Source organism: Garra rufa, chromosome 23 (genome assembly GCF_049309525.1).
Source record: "Garra rufa chromosome 23, GarRuf1.0, whole genome shotgun sequence".
Classification (NCBI taxonomy): Eukaryota; Metazoa; Chordata; class Actinopteri; order Cypriniformes; family Cyprinidae; genus Garra; species Garra rufa.
Window position 1 is genome coordinate 17,243,971 of NC_133383.1, and position 25,390 is coordinate 17,269,360.

At 35.5% G+C, this 25,390-nt stretch overlaps 1 protein-coding gene across 5 annotated transcripts in view; it reads right to left on the reverse strand.

The window, feature by feature from the left end:
• dlg2 (discs, large homolog 2 (Drosophila)) overlaps positions 1 to 25,390 on the reverse strand; it is a 259,268-nt gene that overhangs the window by 18,077 nt on the left and 215,801 nt on the right. For all 5 annotated transcript variants that reach the window (XM_073829906.1, XM_073829904.1, XM_073829905.1 and 2 more), the window contains 3 exons: positions 15,522 to 15,636; positions 3,183 to 3,359; positions 1,374 to 1,449 (listed from right to left, as the gene is read on the reverse strand). In XM_073829906.1, coding sequence (XP_073686007.1) covers positions 1,374 to 1,449; positions 3,183 to 3,359; positions 15,522 to 15,636 — 368 coding nt within the window. The remainder of the gene's footprint in view (positions 1 to 1,373; positions 1,450 to 3,182; positions 3,360 to 15,521; positions 15,637 to 25,390) is intronic.

Below are 25,390 nucleotides of genomic sequence, written 5' to 3' on the forward strand. Positions count from 1 at the left end.
TATGTTTTCGATAACACTTTACAATAATGTGTCATTTTAATGTATTAACCAACACGAACGAACAATGAACAATACATTACACTATTAATCTTTGTTAATGTTAGTTAATAAAAATACAGTTGTTCATTGTTTGTTCACGTTAGTTTACAGTGCATTATCTAATGTTAACAAACACAACTTGTGATTTTAATACTAAATAATAAGATTAATAAATGCTGTAGAAGTATTGTTCATTCTTAGTTCATGTGAACTAATGTAGTTAACTAATGTTAACAAATTAACATTATTGTAAAGTGTTACCATTTTTCTTATAATTATGGGGTAAAATACAACCCAGTCATTTCTTGATAAATGGAATAGATAAAATAACTACATAATTTGAGTGCTTTTGTGTGTATTTATGTGTTTTTTGTCTATTTTAATATTTCAGCAAAGTGTACAAATGAAATCAGTACGCGGTAGTGATTAAAGGGAATATTCATAACTATGCTAATCCTCTCTATAATGCACATATACAATTCTATAATCAATGCATTTTCAGTCAACACTGAAACCCTATGAGCCATAAACCTGAAATGATACATATACAAGTGCATCTTAACACAAGACGAAACCACACAACAAAATCCTCAAGTAATTCATCAGTGCCAACACCCCCACCCCTCTCCCATCTTCAAAAGACAGAGGGAGAGGAAAAAAGAAAAAAAAAGAAAGAGAAACAAGACACAAGAAAGAAACGGGAAACATTTGCAGGCCTGGCTGCAATGTTGCTATGGATACTAGTGGGAATCATATAAGGCAAAAAATCTGAACGGTGCTGCGGTTGTGTGTCGAGCTAAAAATACACTCTACATGCTTCGGCTTTATTCAGTTCACCTCTTAAACACAAACACAAGAAATATTTACTACCGATGACCTTTTCATACTGATCTCATAAAAGGCGCATTAGGAGACACATTTATGTATAAACATAATATTGAGGCTGGCTTCTGAGAGCTGCGCTGCGGTGCTGATGCTGAGAGCTCAGAGTGAGCTGTCACACTGCGGCAGAAGGACAGAGTCTCTCACACACACTTTCATTCTGACTGACTGACTCAATGACCCACCAGCACAACTTGAAATGGGAAAATATATTCAAGATGACAGGGCACGTCAGAAACTAAACCGGATAGACTGCAGAAAGGGAGGAGACCGATATTACGTTAGACGAGTGAAGAGACGTGACAGGGGCTGCTGGTGAACTGTCTCTAAACTGTCATTAAATCATTGGGCCCCTTCCTGTTTATACCTGAAATCTGGGGCGAACTGAATTTCCGATGTTGGCACTGATGAAACCACTTTAAAGACACTTACTTAACAAAAAGAACACTTACCCCTTTAGAATCGAGGCTACCGGGTTTTGCGTTGAATTTAACCGTCTTCAAACGAGCTCTTTCTTTTCTCTCCACCCTGCCACAGTAATACAAAGTTGGTGAAATGTTCTACACAAATGCACTTATATATTACATTTGTACAAAAACATTAAGCAGTTTTCATTTTTATTTTCGTTTTCAACAGATCTTAAGCATCAATATTATATAATAATATTAGAATGATTTCTGAAAGGTCACGTGACAATGAAGACGGGAGTAATGATGCTGAAAATTCAGCTTTGCATCACAGGAATAAATACAGCTTAAAATATATTTAAATACAAAACTGCTGTTTTAAATTGATTGTTTTAATCAAATGCTGTCTTGGTAAACTTTAAATGACTATTTTTACACAATGTTGCTGTTATAAAGTCTTCTTTCCGTAAATATAGGGGAATTAATAGACAACAATGTGATAGGTTAATATTAATCAATGACCCATTTTTGCTGCTTATTATTCAGATGGTGTATTCAACTCCTTCATATCAGAAGAGGAAAGAAAATTCTGTTTTCCACTGCATGCTCCCTTTAAAGAGCCAACTTATATAGGGCAGTAGGGTAACGATTAGAACTAGGGCTGTCAGATGATAATTTAGTACAATTAATTGTATTAAAAAAACTCAGATCAGTAATAATTTTAACTTGACACTCTACCTTAAAGGAGTTCACTTCCAGAACAAAAATGTACAGATAATTTACTTACCCCCTTGTCATTCAAGATTTCTTCAGTCGTAAAGAAATGTTAAAAAAATAATAATAATAATCAGGATTTCTCTCCATATACTGGACTTCTATGGTGCCTGCGAGTTTGAACTTCCAAAATGCAGTTTAAATGCAGTTTCAAAGGGCTCTAAACAATCAAAGCTGAGTATGAAGGGTATTATCTAGCGAAACAATTAGTTATTTTCTAAAAGAAATGGTCAATTTATATACTTTAAAAAATAAAATTAAAAAATGAGCTTTTATTGTGATAGGACAGATCAGAAATGACAGGAAGCAAAGTAAGAGAGAGATAGAAATTCTGTAGGTCAGCGCGCTGCCCACATGGCTATCAACGCTGACAATATCTACTTTATATACTTTTTAATCTCAAAAGCTTGTGTTGTCTAGCTCTGCGTGTACTCTGTGTATTCCGGTTCAAGACAGTTAGGGTATGTCGAAAAACTGCTATTTCATTTTTTCATCCAACTTCAGGGTTTACAAAGCAAATGTGCAAAGAAAGTCAAACACCCCTTACAAAAAGCCGAATGATTTTGAAGTTGGAAGAGAAAATTAGTTTATCGCCCTACTCTACCTTTTGGAACCAGAGTTCACAGATGAAGAACTAACAATGCATAAACTTTCCAATGTGATTATGTAATGCGTAAAGTCGCAAATGTGCATCGCAGAGCTAGTGCAAGATGAGCATTTGTGGTTAAAAAGTACATACATTTTTTAGAAAAAGACTGATTGTTTTGCTAGATAGAGCCTTATTTCTTGGCTGGGATTGTGTAGAGCCCTTTGAAGCTCCATTGAAACTGCAATTTGGACCTTTAACCTGTTGATCCCCATTGAAGTCCACTATACGGAGAAAAATCCTGGAATTTTTTCCTCAAAAACCTTAATTTCTTTTCGACTGAAAAATGAAAGACATAAACATGGATTATATGAGGTTGAGTAAATTTTTATTTTTATTAGAAGTGAACTAATCTAATACTAATGGGAGCACAGTTTTAGTTTAGTTTAGTTTAGTTTAGTTTAGTTTAGTAGGTGATTGAGCATGAAACTCACCTCCTTTTGCTGGGGATGACACCCATCTCCTCACTGTCCCCTTCGGGCGTCACTCTCCTGGCCTGCCACCACTCATCATCAGATGCATTGATGACATGGAGGATGTCTCCATATCGGAAACTGAGCCCCTGACTGGGCAGACCACTATCCTTCGCCCTCTCATAGTCAAACAGAGCCCTGCAGAGAGACACACACACAATGTCAGTTTTACAGACCTGACACATTCACGCAATACCTCGCATCCATCTGTCACAAAAACAGTCTTGAATTGGCAGTAATGGCTGATGTGTGTGCAGATACAGCTGCAGTGAAAGGTACAATAAGTGCCACTAGCCACGGTCAGCACATATTATAGAGTAGCACACACTTCTCAAAACTGTGTGTGCGTGTTTGTGTAGAATGAAGGTGTGATGGGAACATGATGGATTAAAACGACAACTGAATGCTTTGTTCTACTGCCTTGGAAATCTATAAGCATCTGCCGTTTTTTATACCAAGCTTGAGGGGGATTGCATCATTTAATATTGCAACCAACATTATAATATATAAATATATCTGTTAGATACAACTTGTCTTGTCTGTTTTAAAAATGATACAGAAAATTTCTGTATATGGGTAATTGTATATGGGCAAATGCCAACCTTACCATAAAAAAAAGTTTTTAACAAAGGTTTTTAATATACTGATAGCACAGATGTCAGCATTTGGTGGTTTAAATACCCATGTGAGGTCTCTCAAAGTTTTTAAAGCATTTTTTAGTGCATGGTTTTCTATAGTCTGGTAAGTGCTATTTTCAGGCTTGTAACATACATAACAAATACATATTCCTCATAAATAGACACATCAAAATTAAAATAAAGTAACAATTATATGTTCTGTGAAGAGCCATCGCTTCACTATTTGTTGAGTATTATTGCGATTTGTGCATTTTAATTCACAGAAATCCTACAAATGATGTAGTCTCTCAACACATGATTATTTCCCTTTTTTAACATAGAACACTTGTGCATAGACATATTTTTCTGACGTTTAGACTCTACCATCTATATGACTCTATGATTTATGTCACATCCATAACGCAAAATGTCACATCCATAACACACGATTTGCCCATATATATCATAAATATTTCATACAAACGCTATATTCATTTGAACTTTACATTCTTTTCTATTTCTAAAAAATATTAAGTAGAACAATGTTTCCAACATTGACAATAATAATAAATGTTTCTTAAGCAGCAAATCAGCATATTACAATGATTTCTGAATGATTATGTAACACTTAAAACTGGAGCAATAATGCTAAAAATTCAGCTTTGCATCAAAGGAATAAATTAATTTCTGTAATAATTTTTCAGTTTCACATTTTTTATTGTATTTTTGATCAAATAAATGCAGCCTTGGTGAGCATAAGAGACATTTATACAAAAAAAAAAAATTATTATTCTAAACTGAGACAGTGTAAACACAGAAACCAGGTCTTTCTAAAGTGCTGCAAACCTCGAAATATATTAATATATGATAGATTTCACAACAGATTGACTGAGAAACCTCAGTTCCTTCACATAATAGAAAACCTCCAGTACGAGAGATGCATTTCAAAGGCGATCACAGTTTACTACGCACTTCTGCCATCTGAAGTGGGTGAATCACTATGCAGCTACAGAAGAAACCTCTCATTCATCCTCATATGGAGAAGCACTATCCAGAGAAACAGCACACGTTTCAAGAATAACCATGATTGATGTACTCATCCTTAGAAAGAGACACAAACACTCTATTTAAAGAACAGGTTTTACACTGATGATGTAGACACAAAGACCAGATGAATAAAAGAGTTTAAACCTGAACCATCTGAGAGAAGCATGTGGACTGGAGTCACCCACTGATCTTTAGTGCGCGCTTCAAAAATAAGCAGGAGAAATAATATTCGTTTTGTTTTATTTTTGTACTTTTGTTTCTATTCTCAAAAATCGCCTGCAAAATGCTTCAGTCTTACAGCCATGCTGTTTTCACTCTTATCTACCTCCAGCAGGGCAGTGTGGATGATCAAGCGGTGAAACACAGTAAAAGGAAGCACTATAGCTCAGACACATCCGCACACAAAAGAACAGACAGGCTGCCACGGTCTCCTATAGGCCTGACCCACTGAGTACACAAAAGAAGAGATACAGTAACAGCAATAATGCCGATTAAAATCGTTCCTCCAGGTACATTTAGTCACGAAAATGCGTCAATGCAGACCTGCGATAAGCTGAATCAGAGTTATTGCATTTCATGTTTCTCTCTATAGTTTATACAATATCTTATTCTGTTCAGGTGAAAACCAATGAGGCCAATTGTATGACACCCACCAAAATGCTTACACAATTTGTACTTTAAAATGAATTTTGAATTGCAGTCAGAGCCAAAGTAAACCAAACCTTGACCCGTAGACGCAAATGTAAACACAATAAATAAGTGAATGTCCGATAACAACAAAACAGACATCTATTAAAGACATTTATCGTTTTAGAACATGCTGTTACTAAAATGCTGCCATGACACCACACACTAAACAGCACTTCTGCATATTCAGCCCTGATAAAAGCTCTCACAGTAGAAGAGGCTCTCCTGAATAAAAGTGTAAGAGTTTGGGGAACAAAAAAAACAGGTAATATTAGTACACTAGCCCCATCGTCTCTGTTCACTGCTAGCAATCAAATGACCTCTGCTATATATTGCAGTTTGTAACCATAACAACAGATCTGTTTTGAAAAGAGCCTTTAATGCAGAGACATAAACAATCCAAAACTGGCCTATAACCGGGGATAATGATTTAATTTAAAAAAAGGAGCACTTCTTTTGTGTTTAGGTGCTATGAAACATGAAAAAATGACAACCCAGTAACTTTTTTTGGTAAGTCTTTCTCTGCAAGCTTGTGAAAAAACAAGCTGCTCAGATTTTGCTCCCCCCTTGACGTAGAAAGGGGATCTTATTATAATATTACCGCCCCTTAATCTGCATTTTTCCACCCACAGCGCCACCATTTAGCTTTCGCAAGCGACAATGGTGTACCAGTTCTAACCCCATGGCAAAAGTTAAAAGTAAGTGTTCTATCATTGGCTGCACAGATGAGCACAGACCACTATTTAGAGTCCCAGCCTCAGAGGAGACTAATATAAACATGCAATTTCTTTCCCAGCTGTTTACCTTCAGTTTTTGTAAATCATTTGTGTATTTGACAGTTTAAGCGCAATAAAACATGAAAGAGAATTTAGTTTGGTACTCACATGCCTTGTGACAGCTGCTTTCTGTGCTTGTGAAAACTGTATAACAGTATGATTTCAGCACGATAGACATGATAATCAAAACAAAACACGCCTTTTTTCAGAGCATCTGAGGTACAAGCTGTAAAGGCAAAGTCCAATTTTGAAAAAAGGAGGGCGGAGAACAGCAGCTCATTTGCATTTAAAGAGATAAGCACAAAAAACAGCCTGTTTCTGCTTCCACTCAAAAGCTGCTTTTCCACCAAAACTACCAGGAACAATTTGTCCCAGGAACTTCTTTTTCCCCAGACCTGTTGCTGTTTGTGTTTCCATCGTGGTCTAAGAACCGTGAAGATTCAAATCAAATCAAATCAAATAGTCTGGTGACGTAGGACTGCGTGTGACTTTCGGAATAATTGCGTAATTCTGCAAATGGAACAGTGTTCTTTATAACATCCATCTGATGGCCTTGGCTACTGCAATTTTCCTCCTGTATTTATGAAATATGATATCAAACACCACTGCCTCTTTTCGTTTTCATTTAAACATATAAGAAATATAGTTCAGGGAACATACATAGCCTACATTAATTAAACAAAATATTATATCAAACAGCACTGCCTCTTTTTTGTTAATTTAAATATACAAATAGCAAAAATGTGGTTTATGCAATGCATATACACATTACAATAAAGCAAAATGATATCAAACATCACTGCCTCTTTTTGTTGTCATTTAAACATATTAATAGCCATTTAGTTCAGGAAACTGAATAGCCAATAGTTCAAGGGAACTTATTACAATGAAACGAAATAATATATCAAACAGCATTGCCTGTTTTTATTTTCGTTTTAATAAAGTTATAAATATACTATTTAATAAATATATATACACATTTATATAAAAATATATAAAGTTTGGAAAGCCAGCTAAACGATATGACCTGGAACAAATAATAGATTCATGACACCAAAAATTACCTGTTAGATTTACCCAAAACACATTTTATCTCATGTTTAACCACTACAGAGACATCCGAGCCAGTGGCAAATGTCTGAAGAACTAGCCAAAGTGAGGCGCTTTCTGAAGTTTTCATAAATAAACCGCAAATTTGAGTTTTAAACAATTACATTCTTGCCTGAAATACTCTTAAAATTACATTTCATGACACATTAACAGTAATATTTTGAAAATTATGTAAATAAATGATGGTTGAAATACATTGCTGCGTGAACTCAACCAATCAGCATGTTCAGCACCCAAGTCCCACCCCCGAAAGTTCCGGATGTTTGAAAAAGTACCACCTCGCAAACAGGGACTTTTTTGAGGGGCAAATTTTTACCTGGAACTTTATTTAGATTCTGGTTCCTGTGGTGGAAACAAACCGAGTACCGGCCCAAAGTCCCTAGTGATAGAACCCCTAGGGATAAAATTATATAATAAATGATCTGTGGGGTATTCTGAGCTGAAACTAGGGACACCTGTGAAAAATAGAACAAATTAAACACAAATATTTTTTCTGCATATTGTGTTGGTGATCAATATCATCCCAAGGACGAAATCAATGAAAAAATACACAAGCTACCCATACTGCACTGCTGTATATAGCAGATACCTGCATGACAAAATGAATGGCTTGCACATAATAGCTGGCACACATGCTGCTCTAATGGACGGAACATTCAATCTCAGTCTTCATAAGCATGCATTATTCCACAAACACCATATTAAGACAACTGATCTGCACTTTCAGCTATATTTTAGCACAAAATGCTCTGAAAGTCATGCGATAGTACAAATGGCTCACTATGGTACAACATTATTTGTAAAGCAGGCAAAACTATACAGAACAATGACTGTAAATTACCATTACGGATACATGTAAAAAGCAGTGATCTACATTATACGCAAAATAAGTGTCGTCTTCAATGTCCTCATTAACCCCTGCTTCATTAAAGGAAAAAAACAAACACACACACACACACACACACATTGGAACACATGCCTAGGGGGAAAAAGCACATGTTCCCTCTCGTCAGCCAATGAAGACGTTAAGGTTGTTATGGAAACTGCAAGCTACGTACAGTACAGTGGAGATAAATAATATTTTTATATGTTTGTATGCTGGCAGGTTCTCAGCTTATTACAGTGAATTCATTCCTCCATGGCATCATTATAACAGTGATGCTTCTCAAGACACTTCCAAAAAACCAGCATGTGCCAGTGCAATCTGCCGACAAAAACTCACATTTACTGTCATATGACACATATCGAATAATGCTCGCTCCCCTCAGCAGCCATTATGTGCCCTATGATAATAAATAGAACATATTCTTGTCTGTAAACTATTCCGCTGATAGAAGCGATGCAACAGATTTATAAATTACCTGATGAAAGAGCCAAAACACTCATGCTGGTGCTCATGTGGATAATGCAAGTTCAAATCAGTGTTATTTTAGCATTATTTATATACTACTACAATATTTATTAATATTTTGAAATACCTTTTATTTTTATATTTAATTAATTAGTCATTTAAAAAAAAAAAGTATTTTTGTCCTTTTGTCCTTTTATTAGTTGAGTTAGTTTGGAATATTTGTCACTACTAAAACAGTAATATATAATTTAATAAGAAGGGTTATATTGACCTATTAAGATTTTGCTTACATCTACCTTGTAAATATATTTTTTTGCTATTTTATTAAGAAGTTATCAGAGATAAATCAATAACAATTACAATTTTAACAATATTTCAAGTGTGATTTATGAGATTTGTTGTATTTTAAATCCAATTCATTTGATATTTATTTATATCTACTCAGCATGTAGCTATGAGAGAGAGGGACGCAAAATATTTCCTGATCATAAATGTAGGGGTGTAGTTAAAATCACTCTCAGCCATTGAACTAAAACATACACTGTTTCGGTAGTGACATGAAAATGCGGGACACATTTTTGTACATAAAGTTTCATAATTTACAAAGAAAATATTAAATATTTTTTTGAACTTCATTTTTTTACAAATTAAAAAAGATATTTTTAAAAACAACAATGGAATAAAATGCAAAAATTATTTCAATATCACTTTTATCTTCAAGTTAAAATTTAGGGGTTAGGGTTCAAACTAAAAGTACCTAATAAATGATGAATTTATATATATTAAGCTCACAGATATTTTAAATATTATTGTGGGTTTCAGTAGATAATAGAAGGCTCTTAGTAAACATCTAAGGTTTGAAAACTTAAATGTCTTTTAAATGTGTTTAAAAAGCAGTTTGCACCAATTCTGTAGAATGGCCTTATATACAGTCAAGCCCGAAATTATTCATACCCCTGGCAAATTCTGACTTAAAGTTACTTTTATTCAACCAGCAAGTTTTTTTTTTTATTAGAAATGATACAGACGTCTCCCAGAAGATAAGAAGACAATGTACAAGAGGCATCATTGTGGAAAAAAAATATCATTCATCTTTTATTTACATTTGAACAAAAAGTGGCATGTCCAAAATTATTCAAACCCTTCTCAATAATCAATAGAAAAGTCTTTATTGGCTATTACAGCAATCAAACGCTTCCTATAATTGCTGACCAGCTTTTTGCATGTCTCCACTGGTATTTTTGCCCATTCATCTTTAGCCATGAGCTCCAACTCTTTCAGGTTGGAGGGTCTCCCTGCCATCACCCTGACGGAACATCTTGTATTTTTTAATAATACTTTGCGCTGTAGCCACTGGAACTTCAAAACATTTAGATATGGTCTTATAGCCCTTTCCTGACTTGTGAGGAGCCACAATGCACAGCCGCAGGTCCTCAGTGAGCTCCTTTGTCTTAGCCATGACTGTCCACAAACCAACAGCAGAGTTTAAGTTGATTAAAACAGCTGTTCCCAATGAATCAAGGTAATTAGGATGCTTTAGAACAGCTTGGACTATTTGGAATGATATAGAACTTTGGATTTTCCCATAGACTGTGACAGTTTGCAAAGGGTATGAATAATTTTGGACATGCCACTTTTTGTTCAAATGCTGAGAAATATCTATTTTTTTCCTCAATGATGCCTCTTGTACATCGTCTTATTATCTTTTGGGAGAAGCCTGTGTCATTTCTGGTCAAAAAAAACTTGCTGGTTGAATAAAAGTAACTAAGTCAGAATTTGCCGGGGGTATGAATAATTTTGTGCTTGACTATATTTATCAGTTTTTTTAGTTAGCAAAAAGGTTTTTACTAGATTTAGTTAACAATAAGAATATAGATCGGAGTCTGGCTTAGTGCAGGTTTTTGCACTAAAATACTGCATGCAAAATTGCCAAAACTGTGCAGCAAATTCACCCCTGGTGATTTTTTTTTCCTCGTGATTTATTGTGTGGATCATGCGGTAGAGCTGCAGGGTTGAATCTCTGGGTAACAGCAAGAGAAACAGTACAGGTACAGTATGTGTGTAATATACAGTGCTCAGCAGAAAAGGGTACATCCATGGGTGGTGAACCTCATGGACAGCATTTTTCCACTACAGCAAATGTCTGTAACATAATTTGTTAAGAGTGAGTGCTGCCTCAGTCCCTGAAAAAAACAAAATGAGTGTAGTATTTGCTAACCAGTAAGATAAAAGCTGAAGCCATCAGCATGGCAAAAAGGAAAAAAGCATTACATCGAAAACACGCAAACTAGAAGAAAGTGTCAGAGTGCTGGCAAAGGTGCAGATAATGTGCCACTTTTACTTGTTACAGAGAAATGTGGTGTTTAAAAGCCCCCTGAGAGTAAAGTGGAGCGAAATCTGTATGTGTAGATCAGCGGCCTCATAGCGATAAGAGCCTGGGCTAGTGAAATAACAGGACCCAAGCTGACATTTGCAAGAATGAATTACACACATTACAGCAACTGAAGATTTAACGTGATTACTACAGAAAATGTATTAGAAAATGTGAGAGGTGCTTGTTAGTTCAAAAGTTCTTGTTGAGGGGTCGAGGTACTGTTGTGAATGTGCGTCGAAGACTAACGTTGTTGAATAAAGTTGCTATTTTTGTTTTCTTTACACACTAAAAATGTATTCTCATAGCTTCATAAAATTAAGGTTGAATCATTGATGTCACATGGAATATTTTATAGATCATACTACCTAAAGTTCATACTACCTTTCTGGGCCTTGAACGTGTCAGTCGCATTGCTGTCTATGCAGAGTCAGAAAGCTTTTGGATTTCATTAAAAATATCTTAATTTGTGTTCCAAAGACAAACAAAGGTCTTACGGGTTTGGAACGACATGAGGGTGAGTAATTAATGACAGAATTTTCTTTTTGGGATTAACTATCCCTTTAAAATACATGTCAGGTAAAGAACTAAACATAAACTGCAAAATTAAACATGAACATAATATCAATATTCATAGGATTATTTGCAGTGCTTAAAAAAAAAGTGAATAAGTGAATCTCTACACTGTAGCTCTCTCACTGTCGCAGTCCCTAGACACAACACAGCCAACTTCTTGCTAAATAAATCAAACCAGACATCTTCACAAAATCTACTCTGAAATTTACATTTGTACTGGACAAATTACATGCATACTGGACTTTCTCGCATAATAAGCAGGATAAAAAGATGTATATTTCTTTCTCCGATCACACAGAGGAAGGGTGTTGTTATGGTTACATGTAAATGCTACTGCAGAGAAGGAGAAACACACCGAGAATGCTTTGAGGAGGTAAATAAGCAATACACACACATACACAAACGCATGCTTCTGCGTTAGAAAAATTGTGATGTTGATTCATTGTGACAGAAACACTGAAACATGCTGATTGAGGAAAATCACTCAATAACTGACTCATATCCCATCCTAACTGAGTCAGCGTGTGAACGGAGTTGTGCATGCATTGCTTTTACATTGACGTGTGTGCTTTCTATTCATAGTTTGGAGCCAACAGCGATCACACCTCTGCATTCATCTCACCAGAACTCAGCGGAGGCAAACTGGAAATTATACTTTTGTCATAATTTTTTGTTTTCCACTACAGAATCAGAAGCTTCTGCCTCACAACCATCTTTTTCCTTGACTTAAAGGATTAGTTCACCCAAAAATGTAAAAATCTGTCATTAATTACTTAACCTTTAAGTCATTCCAAACCTCTGGAACTCAAATTAAGATATTTTTGATAAAATCCAAGACCAGCAACAGCAAAAACAGCAACGCAACTACCATTTTCAAGGCCTAGAAAGGTAGTAAGGACATTGCTACAATAGTCCATGTGACATCAGTGGTTCAACCATAAAGTTATGAAGCTATGAGAATACTTTATTCAAAAGTTAACTTGCTTTGTGCCTCAAAATTATTCTTGTAGCTTCATAAAATTACGATTAAACCACAAGTCACATGGACTATTTTAATTATGTTTTTACCACCTTTCTGGGTCTTGAACATGTCAGTTGCATTGCTGTTTATGCAGGTTCAGAAAGCTCAAGGATTTCATCAAAAATATCTTAAATTGTGTTCTGAAAACGAACAGAGGTCTTATGGGTGTGGGATGACATGAAGGTGAGTAATTAATGACAGAATTTTCATTTTTGGGTGAACTATCCCTTTAAAGTTTTTGTACAAAAACAATTTGCAACACTCTCTCTGACCCTCACAATTACAGGCTATTTTTGCCATAAGACTTCTAAATGTAAATCATGACTGTTTTTCATTAAATCAATAGCTACCATCCATCGTTTTGATTTTAAAACTCATGCAGTGTACAGTGATGGCCAAAATTATTAGAACAATAGTATTTTCACCAGCTAAAGCTTATTTCTATCTTTTGCTGTAGTGTGTCAGTGCCAGTGGGAAATATCAGTTTACATTTCCAAACATTCATTTTGCCATTATTTGCAATAATTCAGTGAGATTTTTGTTTGCTCAAGAAGCCTGAGAACAACCAGTGCTCCACACAGAGATCTGATCTCATCATCATCCAGTCTGCGTGGTCTGACATGAAGAAACAGAACAAACCGAGACAGACTAAATCCAGAAGAACTGCATCTCCAAGATGCTTCAAGAGACCTTCCTGCAAAGCTACAGCACTGTTAAACGTTTTAGGCACTTGTGTAAAAAACCTGTGAAATTAGGATGCTGTCAAAAAGTACATTTTATTTATCAATTAACTTCTATTACCTAAATTAAATCAACATTTGGTGTGACCACCCTTTGCGTTCAAAGCAGCTTTTGCCCTGGGTTCACTTGCGCATAGTTTTTCAGGTAGCTTTGCAGGTAGGTCTCTTGAAGCATCTTGGAGAGGTTGCCACAGTTCTGCTGGATTTAGTCTGTCTCAGTTTGTTCTGTTTCTTTATGCCATTCCAGACAGACTGGATGATGATGAGATCAGATCTCTGTGTGGAGCACTGGCTGTTGTCAGACTCCTGCAAGCAAAAATCTCACTGGATTATTACAATTAATGGCAAAATTATAGTTTGGAAATGTAAACGTATATTACCTACTCACATACTATGGCAAAAGATAGAAATAACTGACTTAAAATCATTTTTTAGCTGGTGAAAATACTAGTGTTCTAATAATTTTGGCCACCACTGTATTTTAAACAATAAGCATTTAAATCCATATTAAATCACTTACTTTTTCCTATAACTGTATGCTGATGGTTGTAATGCAAACACCTTGATGAGAAGTGAAATTCAAAATCCATTTTTTCCATGATATAACCCCCATGATATGACTCCTAAGTCAAGCGTTAGTAAAATCCCAAACCTAACAAATTCGTAACTTCAGTGAGCCAACCTGTGCTGATGTGCTCTGCAGCAAACAAATGACTCCCTACAAGGTCTGATTTCCTGTGTCTCAGCTTTTCCCAGCATCCGGTTTCCACAAAAGCTCTACGGCCCAAACTGGCTACGACACTGTACAATTATCTAGCACCCACAGAGGGGGCCTGCAGCATTAGACTGCAGCTGGGAAGGAGATATTGAGCATCTTTTAAAGCTGTGGGAGCGATGAATGCTGTACATCATGAGGAGAGGAGGTGTGTATATGTAGAACTGCTGACAGGCGGGCTATTTATCACAATGGATCTCCACAGGTGCACTGGTTCTGCTGAAATTTTCCACCTAACACAATAACAAAGCCAAATCGGAAACCCACAGCTGCATGTTGCTACCAGCTGATGAAGAACTAATCTTTGCTCTGCTGATTGTATTGTGAAACATATCTGGGAGAATCATAACAGCTGTTCAGAAGAGTAGCCAAACAGTGCTGTCGCATGGGACGTTTGGAGTGAACCTGGAGGCTAATATTACGTAGGTCTTATGATGACAGAATTTTCATTTTTGGGTGAACTATCCCTTTAAGAACAGAGAAGAGGTGAGCAAAGAGAGGTTTCCTGGAGCATCTTATAATGGTTCACTGTTGCAATTTTACTACTAATTTTAAATATCAATTGCTCTTCTAAATGTCATGTTAAAACAGTGTGATCCCCAATTTTGGCTGATCTAGGATCAGAGCGCACATATAAGACAGCATGTGCTCCTTTAAGTATGTGTGTGTATGTGTGTGTGAGAGAGAGAGAGAAGTGGACACTGATGAATTCTGACTCACTCACTCAGATACCCTGCTGGTTCACACGCAAACCCCTGAAGTGTGTGTACGTGTACTTGTGTATATAACAAACATCTCGCTCCCGGCTAGAAACATGTCTCATTACCCAGAGAGACCACACCAATGTTCACATCAATACAACATCAGCCCCACATAACAAGAGTGTCATGGAGAGACAGTTAACACTGAGTTTAAATGATCAGGGGCTGTTGGGATATATTAGTATCCCAGCTGTGGTGACAGAAACATTCATTCAAAGTCAATCACAACCAAAAAATCTGTTTTTTACTTGCTTTTCAGTAAAAATAGGCACACAACAAGACAACTGTCTTGAGAAGTTAAACAGTGTGAAATAAGACAACAGAGAAAAGATTTTTGAATTTTACGTATAAATCTTTGCAAGGAAAACCTGAAGCTTTGGACAATTTACTGAAAAACATGAGAAACAAAGAAGATGAAATCTTGCAGTTCACAGTGTATGTAATTTTATGTAAATAGATTAGGTCTACCTGACATAGAGTGAGCGTTTCTGATTGGTTCTGAGGGATCCAGATCCAGAACTCATGCTGTGGTTCATCATCTGCTCTCGTAAGTCATGAATCTTGGCCTCGAAACGCCCGTACTCTGTAAACACAAACATAACCAAGCAAGCATAAATATAATGCGACAACTACTTCTTTTTTTCGTTTTTTGAAATCAAACATCAAGCTCTGCAAAGGCAACCCTAAAATCACTAGAACAGAAAAGAGCACATGCAAACAAACAGTCTCAAACCAAAGAATTAATAAAAAAAAGATCTCTCGGGAGAAATGCTGTCCAGAAAGGATGTGGTGTTGTAGAGTCTTAATGTCTGAGATGACAGCTCCGATCGATACAACCTACAGTAGCTGTTCTGTGCTGACTTCTAGCACAAGGTCACACAGTCAATATAGGAAATGTAGAAGAGAGAGAGAGACAGAGATGGTAAAGTCATATTATGTATCTTCCACTCTGGAAAACTATGATATCCGATAACATCCCACTTTTGTCTCTTTGTTATACACAGGCTGATACGGAATCTCCACAGATTACTACAGAACTGAAATGTTCATCATTCTGTAGGATAAAAAAACAGCCGACTCTATGTGATCCATTTCTTAATATATGCATTTTTTTAAGACTCCCTATTGTTGTGTTTTGTTTGGAGGGTTCAAGCCATAAGCCTTATGCTACCACAAAAATAAAACAAAATGTAAATTTATGTTGGTAAAAACACAGCTATAATCTACCCAGCCTCATGACGAAAACGTACCTCTGGGAACGCGAAATACGTACCAATAAGTACATATCATTAAGGTTTCCAACAGAAATGAACACTAGAGGTGGTAAAACAGCAAGCACTTGTAATTGTTTTCGTACACAGTTATGATTACAGTTCAATTATTATTGTTTTTGCATTATTATAAGGGGTAGGCTTAGGGTTGGGGTAGGTGTAGACGTTATTAAAACACAAACTAATAAGTAGAACATTTAATTTATTGTTAGTTTCCGCATGCAGCTGTATCCCTTCTAGCTGTATCTAGCCACAACCCCAAATGTTTCGCTTTCCGGATGTAACAAACTTGCTCGGTAGCTTAGCCGGCATGTAATTGGATTTAGGATGTGGAATCCTTGGGTACGAATGCATGAAAAACATGCCTTACAATTGTGTTTTTACATCACATTCACTTTTGTTCATACTATCGGGTAGGTTAATGTGTAATGCAGATGGTATGTTATTTTAAAATGTCACAGAGCTTTAGAGTTACAGCGCCACTCAACAGACGTTTCAAGTCAGAACTTGGTTTCGGACACCTACAAAACCAACATCACATAAAATGTACCATATGTACGTTCATCTTTTCAGGGGAAAAAAAAGGAACACCGTTTTAGCACCACCCAGTGGACATTTCACACTGAATATGTCTCGAAACGTACATGGTGGTAAATATTTCACATCTTGTGAAAAAGTTCCCAGAGGTATGTTTTTATCATGAGACCAGGTTGGCTAAATTAGGATCCCATATAATTTCAAAAATATGTTTTTTTTTTTTGTGTGTGTGTGTGTGGGGTGGGGGGGGGGTGTTTTTCCATTTTTCTTCGACAGGACAGTGGAAATAGGACAGGAAGTGAGTTGGAGAGAGGGAGGGGGTGGGATCGGGAAAGGTCCACAAGGCGGGATCCGATCTCGGGACACCCGAGGTGCAACTGCACCATATGTCGACGCACTGCCCACAAGGCTATCGGCGTCAACAAAATCTGAAATATAAAACCTCTACAAAAACAGAATTAAAAAACAACTGTTTTCAAAATGATTATTATTAATAATAATAAAAATAAAATAGTTCTTGAACACCAAATCAGCTTAATAGAACGATTTCTGAATGATGATCATTTCCATCACAGGAATAAATTACATTTTAATATATAATAAAATAGGTAATAGTTATTTTCCATTGTAATTATGTCTCAATATTTGTATTTTTACTATATTTTTGATTATAGGTGAGAATAAGAGACTAAAACTTACAAAAATATCACTAAAATTGGTAACACTTTACAATAAGGTGTTGTTTGTTAACATGAACACATTTATTACACTGTTTATTAATCTTTGTTAACGTTAGTTAATAAAAATACAGTTGTTCATAGTTGGTTCATGTTAGTTCACAGTGCATTAACTAATGTTAACAAACACAACATTTGATTTTAATAATGCATTAGTAAATGTTGAAATGAATATTAACCAAGATCAATAAATGCTGTAGAAGTATTGTTCATTCTTAGTTCATGTTAACTAAAGTAGTTAAGTAATGTTAACTAACGAACCTTATTGTAAAGTGTTACCCAAAAATCTTACCAACCCCACTATAAAAAATGCTAGTAAATTTGACTAATAACAACAAACTGGCAAATAACAGTGAATTAAACATCAAATTTCCAAGTACATTTTCTAGTGTGCTTTTCAGGATGGTAAAGACAGACATGAGCTTTAAAATAGAGATTTGCCCTCCTAAAACAGAACTCATGCTCTTTCAGCAGGCAATCTAGTGCATGGCATTGCAGTTTGTTGAGGGTGCTGCACACCTCAGCCCTGTTTCAGCAGAGAACTACATCTGCTGTGGCTGCTGCTGAGACCAATGTACACACACAGACACACACACACACACACACACACACACACACACACACACACACACACACACACACACACACACACACACACACACACACACACACACACACACACACACACACACACACACACACACACACACACACACACACACACACACACACACACACACACACACACACACACAGTGTGCTGAACCTGAGCACTCAGCAATGCCCCAAAGCCCAGTGTGAACACCATTAGACCAACCAAACCAGCACAGCAGCCCCAAAAGAGCAGCTACCACACCTGAGCAACATGTTACAGTTGATTTGGCTCCTTCTCTCGTTGCTTGTTTCTCTTTCATTTTGTTTTAACCCATTTAATTGGTCTAAAAATACTTCATGCAAATAATAAAGTAGATGATTTGAGCAGCCTCAGATGTTTTAAATGAGCATGAGGGTCATCAAGGGGTCTACTGAGGAATAAAGCTGATTTGAGAGCCTTGTCTGTCCTTGCAGAAACTCAAAGGTCAAATGACAAGTAAATTTTGTCATTAGGCTGCAGGCTGAGAGAGCAAGATCAAGGACAATTATGATGATGATACAATCAGTGAAAGCAGAAAAAAAAGACCTGACTCAGAAATATATCCGCATTCCCTCCCAATGAAATACACAGGCGTTATTCAAATCACTCCCACCTCTGGAAACTAAGCTCTACCTCTTTCTCTGATGGCCTCAATGTCAATTGAAAAGACAGAGAAAGCACTAAACAACAAATATGAAACAAAGAGATGCTTCTTCTCCAGAGGGAAAGACAGAAAGAGAGGAAAAACAGATTAAAGAGTCTTCAGAGTGGTGCAAAGCTCAGACGGAGGATAAAGTAGAGAACCCAAAACAATCCTGCAGTGAGGGACGCACTCATCCCGAACAAATCCACTCGAATGAAAAAAGACTGCTGAGCACACAAACCTCCAGGAGATGTTTTTTGGAAACATCGTTCCCAAAATACTCAATATTTTTTATGTAAATAAAGATGGCAGAAAGTTCATACATTGAGAACTATTCACCAGGGAAGTTGCCGCTTAAGAAAACACATAATTGTGAAAATAACAATATCATGCACAATTACAACATAAATTGCACTTTTCTAAAGTATAACATAAATGTAACCTCAAATTAAACACAATAAAACACTCACATACACACACACACACACACACACACACACACACACACACACGTGCTTGCAAATACACTCTCACTTGAACAGAAACGATTCAGCAACAGCAAAGAAATTGAAAAGGTGAGAGGCTGAAAGCATAAAACAAAGGATAAACAAAGGAATATATGAATGAAAGAGAATAAAAAGAGATTCTCACTCTTGAGGATGCTCGCAGACTGCAGCAGCGTGAGAGATTGACCGCTCCCTACACACAAGCAAAGACTGCCACTCTACCACCTCCTTTCCCTTCTCTCTCACACACACACACACTCTCTCCTCCAGACCTGCTCTGATTGGCTGGGACTCTAGAGTGGGCGGGGTTGAGTGTCTTACAGTCCCCTCCTCCTCCCTCTAAAGTAGTCCAGATCAAAAGCCATGCTGGATTTTCTCTCTTGATGTCGGCTTTGTGTTTTCAATCTGCAGCGTATTAGCTCGCTTAAAGGTAAACAAGCCACAAATCCAGCAAATATTTCAGCTTTAACTGTCCTTCAAAACCTGCGGATTCCACAAGCATTTGAAGGGAATTGGTGCACATAAGCAGCAGGCTTGTGAAGTAAGCACATGTGAATGGAGAAAACGATTGATTATTAACCGCCGACCTGAGGTCAGATGGAAAGGTAAATACAGCAGGATAGAAACAAAGTTTCACAGGTGCGAAGGGTGAGTCTCACAGGAAAATAAACTCAGAGAAAGGATGTTTCTTTATAATGTTTACGGTAAAATTCCTAAGGAGAAATAAAAATATTGTGTATTACACTATTATATAGAAATAGTACATTTAAACATTTAAATGGTCAAAATTTAATCATACAAAAAAAATCAACCAATCAATCAGATCAGATCAGAAATACAGTAAAACCACTAATATTGTAAAATATTATTACAATTTAAAAAACAGTTGAGGTCAAAAGTTTACACCCCCTTTCAGAATCTGCAAAATGCTAATTATTTTACCAAAATAAAAGGGATCATTCAAAATTAACATTGTTAACAAAATGTTATTGTTATTGTTAGTACTGACCTGAAAAAGATATTTCACATAAATGATGTTTACAAGAGAAAATAATAGTTGAATTTATAAAAATGACCCCGTTCAAAAGTTTACATCCTCTTGATTCTTAACACTGTGTTCTTACCTGAATGATCCACAGCTGTTTTTTTGTCTGTTTGTTTGTTTTTGTTTGTTTTGTTTTGTTAGTGATAGTTGTCCTGAACAGTTAAACTGCCTGCTGTTTAAATTATTATTTTTTGTGTGTGTGTATTTAAACTAGGGCTGTCAAAATTAACGCGTTAATAATAATAATAATAATATTAATAGCACGCAAAATAGAAAACAAAAATTGTGCTACTGGTACGTATTTTCATGAGACCAGGCTCTCGAATCAGTACATTATAACGAAAACAATACCTTAAAAAAATTACACACATAATCACATAATTTTAAACGGGTGAACTCCTGGAAAGTCCAAGGAACATAAAAACATTCAAACAGTAAGTTAAAAACAGGATTTTTTTCAGTCATTATTTCATATTACTTTGGTTGTCTGACAACAGAAACAATGGAAACATTTTTGCTGAGAACTTGGCTGCATCAAATTACAGTATGTGGGCACTGAGAGGCAAACAAATAATAAATAATAAATGTACATATTGCATGTTCAGAAGAAGTGAGCTGCCCTGTCCTGTAAATAATGTAAACAGGCTTGTGTAAGTAAATTGCTCAGTGCAAAGAAAGAGAAGTAATGGGAACCTGGTATTTCTATGTTCTTTTTCTTTCATGTGTCAAATAGACATTAACAAGTTATTTGAAAAACATCTATGACCTTTGAAACATGTCTAGTCTTGTCGAGTATGGTTTCACTAATAATAAACATACATTTGCTTAAAGCATCCATATTTGTCCATGCCTATGTTGATTAAAGTATTAAAACATTTAAAAAGTATTAATTTAAGGTACATTTAGAACAGAAACATTTGGGTAACACTTTCTATGAAGCCCCTATTTATAACACATTTTAAGGGTATTTCTAAGGCATTATAATAAATGCATAATGCATTATAAGAAACCTTATAATATGTTATACCATCTCATGAATAATCATAACAACAATTATAATACATTATAATACTTGAGTATTTGAGGTTATAACTTTTAAGATTATGATAATTTATAACACACAATGAACGGCATATTAAATCTTCTTAATTTATAATGGACTATATCATATTAGTTTGTCTTTTGGGGAAACATCGAAATTTAGTGTTAGCATATATTCAGCATAATAATAATTACTGCTAGCTGACATGCAGTTGCAGAGTTACTTATCTTATCTTAAATTAAGCTGTCTGAAGGGTACCATCAAAATCATCAAACTGTTCATATTACACATTTATCTAAACTGATACCTGATCTTAGGGTTCTTTGGGAAATATTATTATAATTACTTATAAGTTGTCTTTGTATGCTTTAAGTAAAGTGACATGAGAAACATGGCAAGATATAAGACTTATAATATGTTATAACTATGAGGAGGTAATCATTCTCTTAAAAGCTATAACCACAAAAAAGTAAAACTTTATAATACATTAAAACTGTTCTTATGAATACTCATGAGATGATATAACATATTATAAGGTTTTTTATAATGCATTATGCATTCATTACAATGCCTTAAGAATACCCTTATAATGTATTATAAATACGGGCTTCATAGAAAGTGTTACCAAAATGGGTGATTAATCGCGAGTTAACTCATGACAACCATGTGATTAATCGCGATTAAAAAATTTAATCGATTGAGCCCTAATTTAACCCTTTCCAACAATGACTGTATACTATCTGATTTTGAGATCCAGCTTTTCGAGCATTTGAACCTTCTGTAATAGTTGCATGAGTCCCTCAGTTGTCCTCAGTGTGAAAAGATGGGTCTCAGAGTCATACAGTTATTGTTGGAAAGGGTTCAAATTCACAAAAATGCTGGAAAACCAAAGAATTTGTGGGACCTAAAGGAGCACTTTTACTTTTCAGGACAAACAAGGGACTCATGATCAACTATCACTAAACAAAAAATAAAAAAATCCCCCCCAAAAAACAAAAACAAAACAGCTGTACATCATTCAGGTAACAACAAAGTATTAAGAATCAAGGGGTTGGAAACTTTTGAACAGGGTCATTTTTATAAATTCAACTATTATTTTCTCTTGTGGACTGTATGTTAACATCTTTTATGTGAGATATCTTAATAAACAATAACATGCATTTTGTAAGAGCCCTCTTATTTTGATTCTAAAAGGGGGGTGTAAACTTTTGACCTTAAGTGTAACTGTTTACTATTTGAATATATTTTAAGATTTTACTCCTGTGATGGCAAAGCCAATTTTTTGTTAAGTTATCAATAATTTTTTTTTTTTTATTATGAATGTTGAACAGTTGTGATGCTTACTATTTTTGTAAAAAAAAAAAAAAAAAGAAAGAAAGAAAGAAAAAGATCTTTTCAGGATTCTTTAATATATATTAATTGCTGTCACAAAAAAGAAGAACCCCCCCCCCCCCCAAAAAAAAAGTTCAATAATATATATAAATGTTACACTTTTAATTAAAAAATAGTTTTCACCATAATTTATATCATGTTTTGTATTGTAGACTGTACCATCTTACAAAATGTATTTTGTTTCCTTTTTTCCCCCTCAGGAGGAAGAAGACCCAAGCAATTTGATCTCAATCAATCAATCTCTATCTATCTATCTATCTATCTATCTATCTATCTATCTATCTATCTATCTATCTATCTATCTATCTATCTATCTATCTATCTATCTATCTATCTATCTATCTATCTATCTATCTATCTATCTATCAATCTATCTGGGCTAAATCTAAATCTCTGAACTCCAAGACTGTTCAGATTCTACTGTAATTCACAAAAATTGCACCTTTCTCTAAAAAAGCAGCAAGGATCTGCTGCACATGGAACCTTCTAGACAGATGAAAAGCTTTCTACCTCTGCCTGTCTCAGCCCTGCATTTCAAGCTGAGAAATTTGCAGAAGATTACAGGCTGTTTGGAATGATGGATTACTGCACGTCCAGAGACAAAAACTAAAAAAACTGTACAGTGGATGTACATTCAGAGATTCTGAGCAGGGTGCTGATATAATCAAATGTGCACATTAAAACAGGACATCAAAATGTCTTAATTTTGCACAAATAGCTGCATTTACTGTCACAAATGTTTGTTTTGTATTTGCATGCATGCAGTCGGACACATCCAGGCAGACTGCCCCCCTTGCGCATCACTCATACACGCACACGTTTGTGTCAGTCTGCAGTGAGATGCTTTCAGTTAATAGAGGACAGCTTGTGTAGTCTCATTAGCTGCTGTGCAGTGACTCCAACATGCCAAATACAGCTCCACCCGCAGCAGGGGAAAAGAGCATCACTGCGCTAGGAGGTACATTCACAATGTGTGAGCTACAGAACTGGCAGTGTGACATTTTCAGGAAAGTAGAGACTGTAAATTAAGCCAGCATCATCTGTAATGTGTCAGTGTACACGTATGCACAAGCTTTTAGCCAAATAATGCTACTGTAACTACAGACTGCAGTGCTGAGATAGAAAGACAATGGTGAGCGATGACTGTAATGGTCTAAAGATGCGGTCAGATTAGTGAAATTTTGATTAGCAAAATTCTGCATCCGAAATCACAAGTCAACAACACACAAAAACTCCAACAGATCACGTTTTAATGTAACAAAGCGGTTATATCTAAGTGTGTTACTTCGTTACTTGGAGTTTTTTAAATTAGTCTTTCCATTAACACCATTATATTTTTCATTTAGACTGATTCGCGAATGCAGAGTGCATGGAACCAATCATAGCCGAACACAACCAGTCATATCCAATCATATCACAATGGAGGCATTGCCCCCTCTCACGTGACTTTCCCCCATTCATTCTCAATTACCCCCCACCAAACCACATAATTCCCTAAAGCAGTAGGCAAAAAGTACCCAAATTACTAATATTACCAGAAGTGCACATATGATGGACATATTACTTTCCCATGAGACCACAGGAGATAATTTGTGAATAGCAACACAAAAAAGCACAGTAAAGCAACACAACTGATGTTGGTAGGTCATCACTTACACTTTCAGAAAAAGAAGAAAAAAAATCTATTTTATATTTTTACATTAACCATATAATTGATATTTTATTTATTAAACTCAATTTTCTCATCAAGCTAGTGTTTTTAAGCATTTTACATTCATTCCAAAATAACTTAAGGCAGTATAACAATTTAAACAATATATGTGACCCTGGACCACAAAACCAGTCATAAGGGTATTTTTTTTTATTGAGATGTATACATTATCAAAAATCTGAATAAACAAGCTTACCATTGATGTATGGTTTGTTAAAGTCAGATAATATCAACACAAAGCAGATGAGGAACAGCAGGTCATATAATATCAGAAATATGTTAGAATGCTAAAATAAACCAGCATATGTGTCCCTTACCACAATACCAATCATAAGGGTCAATTGTTAAAATAGGATAATATATGGCCAAGATACAACTATTTGAAAATCTGGAATCTGAGGGTGCAAAAAAAGGAAATTTACAAAATATCTTAATGGAACATGATCTTTATTAAAGATCCTAATGATTTTTGGCATAAAAGAAAAATTTATGTTTTTGACCTATACAATGTATTGTTGGCTATTGGTACAAAAATACCTGTGCTTAAGACTGGTTTTGTGGTCCAGGGTCACATATTTTATTTGTGATCTTCTGTTCATCTATTCTTTTTAATAGTAAACTTTTAACTATTTTTGAATTTTTCCGATCTTCAGTTATCAAAGCTCAGTAAATATTGGTCACAGACATAGAGACTTACTTTAAATTTCACCAAGTTGATTCCTCACTGAAAACTCCCACAGATCATGTTTTCAGGCCATTTTAAGTCTTATTTTTATGTAACAAAGTGGTTATATCTATGTGTGAGTTGTTTACTTATTT